The 12621-nt window shown below is 40.4% G+C and overlaps 1 protein-coding gene across 1 annotated transcript in view; it reads left to right on the plus strand.

Moving 5' to 3' along the window:
* Window positions 1-3596: 3596 nt before the first annotated feature.
* Window positions 3597-12621, plus strand: part of map3k10 (mitogen-activated protein kinase kinase kinase 10) — a 16129-nt gene continuing 7104 nt past the window's right edge. The window contains exons 1-6 of the mRNA XM_008282514.1: window positions 3597-3771; window positions 5869-6017; window positions 9098-9273; window positions 10568-10814; window positions 12038-12160; window positions 12241-12379. Coding sequence (XP_008280736.1) covers window positions 3689-3771; window positions 5869-6017; window positions 9098-9273; window positions 10568-10814; window positions 12038-12160; window positions 12241-12379 — 917 coding nt within the window. The 5' untranslated portion in view covers window positions 3597-3688. The remainder of the gene's footprint in view (window positions 3772-5868; window positions 6018-9097; window positions 9274-10567; window positions 10815-12037; window positions 12161-12240; window positions 12380-12621) is intronic.

The following is a 12621-nucleotide window of genomic DNA, read 5'->3' on the forward strand; positions in this document are numbered from 1 at the left end:
TCTTGAGGTGTGAAAGTAGGCCCATGATGTTATAATCACATCAGAGCCGGAGAGGGAGCAGGTGGAAGTGCTGCTTCGCTCACACGCTCAGTTTCTGTAAACATGCTTGCAATCAGTTTCTGTGTGTTTTCCTGCGTCTCTATCAGGCTCCCTGTTTCCACCCTCCACCTACATGCAACATGTCCTTTCCCTGCATGGATGTGTTCAGTATTTGTGGACTGTGGAGGACGACACACCCATCTGAGATCTGAGCATGCAAACACTTTCCAATCTCTTGTTCTTTCTGTCTGGCTCCATCTTTTGCTTCTCAGAGACACAGTTAACCCTGAGGAGACAGCTGTCCCTCACAGAGAAGACGCTGTCAGAATAGAAGAGACTGCTGGGGGACAATAGCGACTTTTATTGCCGTCAGCAACTTCTTCCTCTGTAGGCAAGAAACAGTCACATTATCTAAATATAGTGATGGAGAGTAGCTTCTCACTCAAGAACTTTTCTCAAACACTGAGGACTTATTTACTTTAGTGTCCCCGTGTTATGTATTTTGAAGTAAAGTTTAGTTTTATTCTACTCATTGTTCATGTTCGCAGTTAATTTAAAATGGCATTTTTTTTAAATTTATTTTTTTTAGATGAGTCTGCTTAACGGTGTAAAACATCAGTTATAGATGAACGACTTCAAAAGCATGTTGTCTTTAAAAAAATAGTTGCCCAAATAACACCATTTATCAGAGCTAGATACAGAATAATACAGAAAGAATTGTAGGGTTTTTAACATCCTGACAGCCTTTCGACAATCCTTACCTGTGACCTCCCATTCGGTTAGGAAACTTCACCAAAATCTACAAGTAAAATGCTGATGCTTCATTAACATCACTTTATAACTAATTTCTCCCAAAAATAAGTCATTTATTCTTTTTTTTTTTTGAGCTTTATTTTTATTATTGAGAAACACAGTACAAACATTCCTTGACAACATCACAAAGCATATATGACAGTGGTAAAGACAAAATGAGCAGCTCATCATCAAGCGCTGCAAGCCTGATAACGATCCCGATCATTTGAATCGGGTGTGTTGGAAGAGAGAAACATCTAAAACATGCAGGATTGTGGCCCTCGAGAACCAGGATTGCTCACCCCTGCAATAGACGGTTATGGAGCTACAGTACAATATGAATTATTAGTGCAACAGAGTGAATTATTGTCAACATATAAGAAGAATATGATGTTGGTAGACAACAGAGGGCTCAAACACGATTCAAATGTCGTCTAAATACTTCAATTTCTACTATATATATCTTTGTATCATAAAATAACACTCTAAAGTGGAGTGTTTACTCAGCGTTTCTAAAGTAAAGTATTTGAATTCATCTCCCAGCATTGCCTGACTATGAAAATATCTCCAGAGCAGCCTGAGATCAATTCTTTATCACTGAAACTGGCCTCCTGGCGAGCTTGTGGACAGAACAGAGCAGACAGAGGCACACCTTTATCACGTGAAAGCTTTTTCTGTGCGTGTGCGTGTGTGTGTGCAGGAGTGCATGTGTGTGTAAACAAAGACGCTGTTGTGTGTGTCGCCTTGTTTCACCACCCTTTGCATACACCTGTAGATAAGTGAGAGAGAGACGGAGCGCAACCCCCACCTGGCTCCCAGCGAACTGTGTACACTCCAAATATTTCCATAGCCAGGCCTCTCACGGAAATGAAGGAGGAAGTCGTACACGGGAGAGAAACAGAGACACACAGAGACAGAGATGAGGTGAAAGTCGCACATAAACAAGGTCATGGCTGTACAGAAACTGTACTTCTGGAGCGGAGCTCACAGTCGCTCTGTCTAGCAGAAATCTGAACAGCACACAGGTCCGACCACACCTGCACTGCAAACATGGCTCTGTCATTGAACTTGTTTTTTACTGTGAAACAGTTTTAGTTTTGAGCTTTTTTTCCTTCCTGATTAATGCATACGAATGTCCTTCTGCATATAAAAACTGAGCATCTTTCTAAAAATCCTCAATTTTGTCATACAATTTGAAAAAAAAAGACCTTTTAGAATAATCGACAGCATGATTTCCTTATCTCTCCTGTTCAATTCTGATGTTTGTATTAGGGCTGTGACCAATTAATACTTTTGTTATCAATAATTTGCTTATTATTTTCTCTATTAACTGCTCAGTGGTAGAAGCATTTGCGTGAAAGTACTCCACGACAAGGAAAAGTCCAACATTTAAAACATTATTTAAGTAAAAACGAGTAAGGATTATGTGCAAAATCTTCTTGAAGTAAAATTATATATTAGGTTTTTGGGTTAATATTACTGCTGCCTAATGTATAGTTTGCATTTTGGTGCAGTAGATGTGTAAAGTTGTACTAATTTGAACTATTTTACATGATGAGAGGTCATTTTAATGCATCATATTCTAAAACATCATCATGTTTGTTGGGTTTTTGTCCTGTGAACTGCGTACAGTACATTCAAAATCTTGCATAGTCAGATCATTCTGCAGCACAAAATGTACTCAGTGCAACACATTATCCTTTGCTCTTGGAAAGTCATACATGCTCTGGCATGTTTGTATTTCTTTACCAAAAAAATCCCAATTGTGCTGGGCAGAGCTAAGCCCAGGATGCAGCAATGGTGTCCCCTCAAAATAGTGACACTGGAATTGTTTTGTTGCTGCATTTGTACACAGGAAGATCAGCACTGTCATTAAAATGGATAATTTAAAGAAAAAAACTTGCCAGGCTGGGTTAGTGCACGACATAAATCCTTAACCAATCTTGATATTTTGTGGTAGGTTTGCTGCTTGGAGGTTGTTGTTTGGTTGTTGTTTTCCGTAGCGAAGAGGATTTTAAGATCAGTAAAATGTAGAAAGCTGAAGCGGAGACGAAATCCATGTCAAGTGTGTGGCCACTGACAGGATGATACCTGCAGTTGATGTCTGAGATGTCGTGGAATAGAAGTAGGAAGTTGCACAAATTTTAAATAAATCAAACGATGTACAAATAATTTAGATTTGTAATGAAGTGCAGTACTTGGGTAAATAGATTTAGTTACAGTCCACCATGAGTACTGATTAATCGTTGGTTCCAAACAGGGAAAACTATCCACCAGAATTCCTCAAAGCTCCATTTGATATTATCAAATTGTTTGTTTTGTTTGACCAAAAGTCCAAAACCTGAAGAAATTCAACGTAACAATATAAAGAACTTAGCAAAGGAGCAAATAATCACCTTTAAGAAAATAAAAATAAAACGAGTAGTTCATAGGAAGAATACTAATTGTTTCAGTTCTGGTTTGTATGATGTGCATTCACTTCTACATTCTCAAAACAGGATTTATTCTGTAATTATTCATGGCTCCAGATCTCAGTTTTCTGTCTGTGCTTCTTCTTTTTCTCTCTCCTATTTTCTTTTCTTTGATGTCTCGTCAGAGAGCATTTACATATTTAAAAGTCTCAAAAGCAGTTTTCCAGTGTATTTGTAATTGTGTGTTTCTGTCTGATACCTACTGTGTGTTTCACAGTATTGCCTTTTAACACAAACTGTTCTCTTTCTCTGTTTGCTCTCCATCCTCTTCCTCCTCGTCTTCTTCAGTCCTCATCCTGCAGCCTGTGGAACGGGACGACCTGTGCGGGAAAACCCTGAAGATCACCGACTTTGGTCTGGCCAGAGAGTGGCACCAGACCACCAAGATGAGCGCTGCAGGGACGTACGCCTGGATGGCCCCGGAGGTCATCAAGCTGTCGCTCTTCTCCAAGAGCAGCGACGTGTGGAGGTACAGCACTGAGTGCTACCTGATTTATGCAGACAGAAACCTCTCTACATGTAGGTTGTTAGGAGTGAATCTGTCTGCAGCTGAGATTTCCTAGATTCATGATTGTAAAGGTTGTTGGTAGATCACTCATCACCATCAAGGAGGTGTGCTTATTGCCCCAAATTCCTTCTGCAGCAGACGACAAACTTACAGCCACATCATGGTGTCAATCTATGGTCACATAAAGAGACAGAAGACACTGAGAAGTTCTTTGAGATGCTTTAACAACCTACCTGACAAGTACTTTAAACTAGCATTATGTTACGATTGCTACGTAAATGACACAAATGCTTTAAAATAATTTAAGGCAGAAAAGAACATCAATGAGCAGTGAAGGGTTTAAATCTAGAAAATTCAGGATTAGAATATATATTTATGTTCACAGAGATCAAACTTATTGAAAAAATGTCGGCTCCTGCACATGTATCATGTCTACATTGATTTATTAAAGGAGTCGACATGTCGGTCACAATGAGCTTCATCAAGCAGGTGATAAATGTGTGTAGGATTGTTATCAGTATGCTGGATGCTTTGAGAACTGGATTCTCTGCGCTGCAGAGGAGAAGGAAGTGGTGTTCGTGTTGCTTTCTACTCATATATGATACAAAGACTGGCCACAACTTTAAAACCATCCACTTAATATCACGTTAGGCCCCTTGTGCCACCAAAATAGTCCTGACCCATCGAGGCCTGGACTCCAAAAACCTCCGAAGGTGTCCTGTGGTATCGGGCACCAAGATGTTGGCATCAGATCCTTTAAGTCCTGTTTGTGAGGTAGGGCCTCCATGACTTGGTTTTCCAGCACATCCCATAGACACTGTATCAGATTAAGAACTAGACAATGTTGAGGCCAAATCAACACCTTGACATCAAACCATCCCAGAACAATGTTTGCACTGTGGCAGGAAGCATTAACCTTCTGAAAGAGGCCACTGCAATCAGGGAACACTCTGACTATGAAGGTCTGCAACAGTCTTTAGCAAGATGGTACGTGTCAAAGAGTATCACACTGTCTTTGTCGACTTCTTTCCATCATACATCAGGCTGCCATCCCTTCCCCAGGCAAACAGCTCACATGTACCTGACTCCACAGTCCAGCTCTGACGCTCACATGCCTATTTTAGGTGCTTTGGGCAGATGACAGGGGTCAGCATGGGTCCTCTGACAGGTCTGCTGCCTCACAGGGTGATGCTTTGTGTGTTCTGACATCTTTGTATCGTAGCCAGCATTGAGTTTTTCAGCAATTTCTGCTACAGCAACCTTTGTGGCATCAGACCACATGGGCCAACATCATTTCTCACGTGCATCAGTGAGCCTTCAGGCACCCGTGACCCTATCGGTGGTTCACCAGTTGTCCTTGTTTGGACCACTTTCTGTAGGTACAAACCACTGCATACCAGGAAGGCTTGTCATTTTGGAAATGCTCTAAGCCATTCATCTAACTATCACAGTATGGTCGTTGTCAAAGCTCCTCAGATCCTCTCGCTGCTCATTTTTCCTGTTTCCAACTCATCAACTTCAAGAAGCGACTGCTCACTTGCTGCCCAATATGTCCTTGACAGGTGCCACTGCATCGAGTTAATCAATGTGATTCACTTCTCCTGTCAGTGGTTTTGATGTTGTGGCCGACCAGATGTATAAATATCCAGAGATCACACCTGCAAACAGGGTTACATCAGAAAAACAAAGTAAAGATGCAACAAAAAATACAAAAGATGTTTAATTTGTTTACTTCCTGTCTGCAAATGAGTCACTCGATGTTGACAATGTTTGATTAAAAAAACATCTCAGTGCAATGTTCACTTACTGGCATGTTCACAACTAAAGCTTGTAATGTTTATCAGGAAACAGCTCAGTTATAATGAAGATGAGTCAACCTCTATTACATGACGTAAGCCTGAATGTGTGATCGCTAATAACAGGTGGCTAAATGTAGGTGGAGATTGTGACCCCCTGTGTTTTTTCAGAGGTGATATTTTGCGGTGGATGTGAGTCAAAAACATAAAACCAAAAAATGCTTTAACAGTGTTTTCTCCTTTCTGTCTTCTCTGCTCACAGTTTTGGTGTGTTGCTCTGGGAGCTGCTGACCGGAGAGGTTCCTTACCGGGAGATCGACGCGCTGGCGGTAGCTTATGGTGTCGCCATGAACAAGCTGACGCTTCCCATCCCTTCAACCTGCCCTGAACCTTTTGCTCAACTACTGGGAGGTAAGGAGGCGACTGCCTGGACACTTGGTGATAGTTAGATCCCAAGAGGCTGAGTTAGTGCTTCTGTTGCCAGAACTAATGAGAGTAACACTGACTGTTTTGTGATTGGTGCGACTTCCTTTCACTTGTGTCTCTGTAGTAAACTTTCAGGATCTTCATTTGTGTTTGTTTCTTCTTTTTTTTTTTGTCCCATTATATTGTGCTTCAATCATCAAATACAACTTTAACCCTCTGAACAACCCAAAACCCATCAGCAGGTTTGAAAGGCATGTTGTCTTTTTAAAAAAATCACTAAAATGACACAATTTATCAGATGCAGCAACTGTCAAAACAGAAAAAAATGTCAGACTTTCACTTTTCTTTAACTATTCATGTGTGATTAATGGATCAGTCAGGAAAAGTAAATAATAATAAATATAAGCTTAAAATCATGATATTTCAACAAAACCACTTTACTCTACATGTCTGATTTAGAAATTTGCCAAAAATTAGCCATTCGCTCGAACCAGATTCTGTAAAAAATAAAAAATGTTCTCCTCTTTGTCCGAACCGAGACAACATTAGTGATTAATCTTGGTCTAACAGTCATATTACAAAAATTGAGTAAAAGTGAGTAAAAAATATGACAGGAGCAAAAATGACTTGGGACTCAGGGGGTTAAACATGTTGTAGATGATACCCACATTCCAAACACTCCATGCCGTTGTTCACATCCACTGACTTTAAGATGACGTAACCTTTCTTGAATTTTTGAGGTTACAGTGGCTTATTTTAAACCCTTTTTTTTTTCTTTTTAATTCTGCATCTGGGAGCTAAAAAGTGCACAAAGAGTTAAAACGGATGAAGACCGTCTGAACCGTTTCATTAAGTTGCTTTTTATACATCCTCCCGCCTGAGCTCCCCTGGGCCACATTTCTCCTTTTCACCTTGCAAATAATCTACGTTAACAGTGGCAGAGTATTAACCGGCTCTTGTTTCACAGTTCAGGTCATCTCTGTTTGAACACACACTTACCTTATATCCAAATTGCCCTCATGTGCTTATTCCCAAGCTACTTTTTTTTTTTTGTGGATGGGTAAGCTGCAGACCAGGGTTTACGTCTAATACAAAAAAAAAAAAAGAGAGCGCGAAAAAGATAGAGCTGTTACTCAAACTGTCATCCCAGCAGCAAACTTCCCTCCACCTCCCTCCCTCTCTGCTCCTAAAGCTCTTTTCCTCCTCATCCCCCCCCTCTCACTCCACTTCATCTTATCCATGTTCATCCGTTAATCTCCCCTTTGTCATCCCTCACTGCTCTCTACACTCTGTTTACTCCTGTCATCAGCTCACTTTCATCTCCTCTCCCTCCAACTTTATTCACACACATTTCATGGTAATTTAGTTCGGCTAATAAACAAATGGTACCTGCGAGAAGCTGCGTTTTTGTGCTAGACCTGCTTTGTCGGTACTTCTCTCTCTCTCTCTCTTTTTTTTTTTTTTTACGCCGAATTGTGTCAGAGTTTTAGGAGACGGCTGTGTTGTGGTTTAGTGTTGGACAGACAGCGTTGATCAGTTTGTGGCTCAGCAGATTATTGTAGGTGTGCGGCATGTTTCTGCAACACTGTCAGCCAGGGTTTGGCTCACGATGGTCGCCATATGCTGTCCCATCTTGCTCTCTTCCACTTCTCCTGTTGCTGCCTCTACTGCCAGAAATTAAAAAAAAAAAAAAAAGAAAGAAAAATATATCCACACCGCGGTTCATGGTTTGGCCGTCTTTGTATTGTACTGATAATTCGACTGTTTCTAAACTTGATTCACTCATTTATGATATTAATGCAGATGGTGATATTTTGCTTTTGTTGTCAAACCAAAACTGCATTTATTTTACAATCAATTACTACCTGTATAATTTAGGCTTAATATAATTGGTTTCTTTGTGCAGAGCGCTATTGTTGTCCAAAATAACAAGCCGCAGTGTTGCATTACAGTTAACACATAGATTCATCCTGCTGCTGCAAATTCTCACTCAAGCATCAAATGTGTCTTAATCCTCAGCCCAAAATAGTCCCTAACAAAAGCGCTGTTTGCTCATGTTTGAGTCATGTGTGGTAGAAGCTGGGGATGCATGTTGTTGGATTTCTGCTGATATCTGATATGCTGATATTTTCATTTTAAGCCGATCGTCATGGCTGATATATGCACGTATTTTTTCCATTTGACAGAGAACATCAGGTGTCTCGTATAGTGGAGTTAACATATTATAACGTATATAACATGCAATACTTGTCAAATGTACTCAGTCACTAGGCAACATAAGAAAACTCCTGTAACTTGCATGCAAAATAAACCATAAATCTTATTATCGATCACATTCACAGTAAATTGTAAACTTTTTGCCTGACAGACATTATCTGCCTGTTCATTTTGGGCTGATGCTCATTTAAAGCCTTTATTGGCCAATACAGATGATGATGCCGATACCGTGCATCCCTTGCAAAAACAGCCCAACTGTTTCTAGAAATGACTGCACCTGAAAAACAAAAGGAACTATATTTTTCAGACTTAGACAAACAGAAAAGTCTTCTCCTTTTTCCACTAGTCCCTGCTGAAACGCTCTCTGTCTCCTAGGCAGAGTGTTGGAAACTAGCTCAGTCTGAACTGGTGTTTAGTGAATGAACACTTGAATGCATCATATTTCTCTTTCCTTATACTGTAAATTAAAACATAACTACAATTAGAGTAGTTCTTCCCATTTTGTTTGTTGCAGTCATACAAAAATACACAAAATACAAATAGAGAGGTGTATTGTTACAGTTAATTTACAGATTTTTGATGACATCTTTTGTTATAGAGGTTGAATGAACTTTTTGTAAGGACAAGAGGAGCTTCTGCTCAGTGAGTGTAATGTACAGTAATGACCTCCACAACACAAATGTACAATAGTAATGCATTTTATCTTACATGTTTGCTTGTAATTGTACATGTACTGCTGTGTAACATCTGATTGAAGCTCTAAAATACATAAAACACAGCACTAACACCACTAACAGTTTGTTATTCGGTCACTTGAACCCCTGTCCCTCTGGTCTCTTGTCCCTCAGAGTGCTGGAGCCCAAACCCTCACGGCAGGCCCCCCTTCACCAACATCCTGAGGCGACTGCTTGCCATCGAGCAGTCGGCCATGTTTCAGATGCCTCTGGAGTCTTTTCACTCCTTACAAGAAGACTGGAGGCTGGAGATCCAGCAGATGTTTGACGAGCTCAGGGCCAAAGAGAAGGTAAGAAATGTGTAAACACAAATCCAGTCAGGTCATAACTCTTTCACCTGGAAAGACACAATAAAACAGCCCTCGTATAAAATGGATTACGTCGACTGCATTGTGTGTGGATGCTCATAAGGGGCTCAGCAATCTGCTATTATATTCTGACTTTAACCCTCTGAGCTCTAAGTAGTTTCTAGGTGTGTGTTGCTCCTTTCGCTGTCGGCTCATTTTTTACTGTAATATAAAATCCAACACCTCTATGGAAACAGCACAAACATGGCTAGAAATAGAGACCACTCAAACATCTCTTTTGGTCAGTCTCACAAAGATATAATGTCATTAAAAAAACAAACAAACAAACAAACAAACAAAAAAACTAGAAAGTTAATTTTTCTTGATTATTTATTTTGCCAATTTAGAAAAAAAATAAAACAAAACAAAACAAAAATTTTCCAAGTGCCCATAGGTGTTACCAATACTGGGAAAAACACACTGTAGATATTTTACTACTTATATTTTTTAATTTGATTCCATGTTGACTCTGATCTGCTCTGTGCACACACCACCCAAAGGTCAGCCGAGAAATACCAGAAGTTTTTCAATGTAACTGCTGGCTGCAGTTAGGTCACTCATAGCTTGTCAGCTGTGCCAAAGAGCATAGAATTTTTAGTTTTTTACAGAGTCTGGTTAGAGCAAACAGATTTTTGGGGTGAATTTTCAAATTAGTTCTGTAGAATAAGGTGATTCTAATGAATAACTTAGATTTCATCAGTTTTCTGGACAGAACTGCATGTCACAGGTGAGTAGTTCGTGAAAGAAAGCTGACAATCCAATATTCTTTCTATTTTTGCGGTTTCTGGCTCCGATAAATGTTCTAATTTTGGTTATTTTTAACAGAAAACATACTCAGCTTGCCAACAGGTTTTGAGATTCTTAGGGTGAATATTGCGATATCAGAGAAATTCAGTTTTTCCAAATTGACAACAGCCTTTGAAGATTGTAGATAATACAACGCCATTAAAGAAACTGTCAGTATATTTAACTGAGCAGGTATGTGTGAGGATTATTTTCTCCTTTTCTGCCTTTCATTAGACTTTATTTATTCAAGCAGAACCGTGCTTGCAGGTGAAAAAGCCACATTTCATACTGAGGTGGGAGGAATCTCACCATGTCATGTCTGTCAGAGGTGTTTCTGCAAATTAGTATTACCTTAGCAACGGGCCTAATGCCAAGCAAGGTGTCAAAAGAGGTGCTGCTATGCCTGTAACCTCTCCTCCTCTTCCTCCTCTTCTTCCTCGCCTCTCTGCAGGAGCTGAGATCATGGGAGGAGGCGTTGGCTCGAGCCGCCGAGGAGCAGAGGGAGCAGGAGGAGCAGCTGAGGAGGAGGGAGCAGGAGCTGGCCGAGAGGGAGATCGACATCGTGGAGCGAGAGCTGAACATCATCATCCACCAGATGTACCAGGAGAAGCCCAGCGTCAAGAAGAGGAAGGGCCACTTCAAGAAGAGCAGGCTACTGAAGCTGGGCAGAGACAGCAACTGCATCAGTCTGCCCTCTGGTGGGTGGAAGGAGGAGCTGCAGCAGTCTGAGGGTTTTGTTTTGATGAATCAGGTGCACAGAGCTGGCAGAGCTCCCAGTTTGATGCCACTTACTGTTACATTGGGGCTTTTCCAGGTTGGAAATGTAGGACACAGACTGTTCCAAAAGACTGGACGACACTATCAATGTTCATGTAGAGTGTAAAGCCAGAGAGCTCTTTGATTTTATAGAGAGTTAGTTTGAGAGGATAACGATTAACTTAACTTTAAGTGATTTCTTTGAATCATCAGCATTTCAGTCTTGGTGACTTTTTAAATGGTAGCGACCTAATGTATAGTTGCCTTTCTTCTAATTGTGTCACTACCGTGGCAAGCATCAGATTTTTATTGTACATTCAACAGCCAGCCTATTTATTCTATTTGCACCTTTGTCAAGGCACTGTTGCTGGTTAGTAGCTGTAACCTGCAAATTTGGGATAGTTTTAATCAATAAATGCCTAAATTAACATGAACTGACTGTCAAAATTAGAAAATATTTTACTTTCTGCCCATCAGCAAATAGATTAAAGGACTAATTGTCCAAAACTAGAGCAGGACCAAGGAAATCCACATTACATGTGCTGTTGGTGATTGTATTATATCTCAGTTTTCATGCATGACATGTTTGAGGAAACTTGCATGACTTGTGTTTTTAAGAACTGTCAGCCTTCATTAGAAAGTGAGAGTCAATTTTGGTTGTTGTCCTTTTGGAAATTCAAATAAATTCACCAGAAAGGAAAAGATTTGGCAACTACAGACAATCATTTTACAACAAAGTGCTCCGTAACATCACCAACAATCAAATCAACAACATACAAAGAAGAGACACCTTATTTTACCTGGATTTGCTTTACAGAGTGATACTAGAGGATTTAAAGGATCTCGAAGTATTATAGGAAGTCCACAGAGGCAATAGTTCCATCCTCATTATAACAACTCGTATTCACCAAAGAGAGGCTGTGGTGCATCACAGAGGATTTCCAGCCATTGTCACACTCACAAAGACTTACAAAGCAGTGCAGTTTTGTGTTATTATTGACTTGCAATCTTGCCACACATTTAAACAGTCTTATTACATTTGTTCTAAGTAACTACAGATAAAAATACCAAGCAACAAAGCATAACGTTGGAATACTCTCCACAAATGATTTGTATTTAAGCTCACAATTTAAAGTTAATCTTTGGTATATTTCTGTCTTTGCAGGCTTTGAGCATAAGATCACGGTGCAGGCGTCACCCAGCGTGGACAAGAGGAAGACCCAGGGGAGCGAGAGCACCACCCCTCCCGCCAGCCCGGGGGTCATACCCCGACTGAGAGCCATTAGACGTGAGCGCAAACACACATTATTTAGGTGAGGATAAATATAGCAGACATGTAGTTTTATGAATGTTTGCTCTGTCCCTCAGTGACACCGAGCGACGGCAGCAAGACGTGGGGCCGCAGTGCTGTGTGCAAGAAGGAGGATCTGACGGCCAACAAGAAGAAAGGACGAACCTGGGGCCCGAGCTCCACCCACCAGAGAGAGAGAGTCGGCGGGGAGGAAAAGTACGTAGACGCTCTGTTTAAATACAGTTGTGAATGTGTTAAATCGCAGCTTTGCTCAGGTAAAAGGATGCAACAAAAATATGTATGTATTTTTGGTTAAGCAAAATTATTTATTGCTTCAAAGAGCCAAAACGGCAAAGGAAAACAATGACCGACAAGACATAATACTGAAATAATATCAGCAACCGACTTTGCTCTTCTAGTCCAGATTTGACCAGTTTATATAAAGTAGCTTTAGATCT

Source organism: Stegastes partitus, unplaced genomic scaffold (genome assembly GCF_000690725.1).
Source record: "Stegastes partitus isolate 25-593 unplaced genomic scaffold, Stegastes_partitus-1.0.2 Scaffold275, whole genome shotgun sequence".
NCBI classification, from domain to species: Eukaryota; Metazoa; Chordata; class Actinopteri; family Pomacentridae; genus Stegastes; species Stegastes partitus.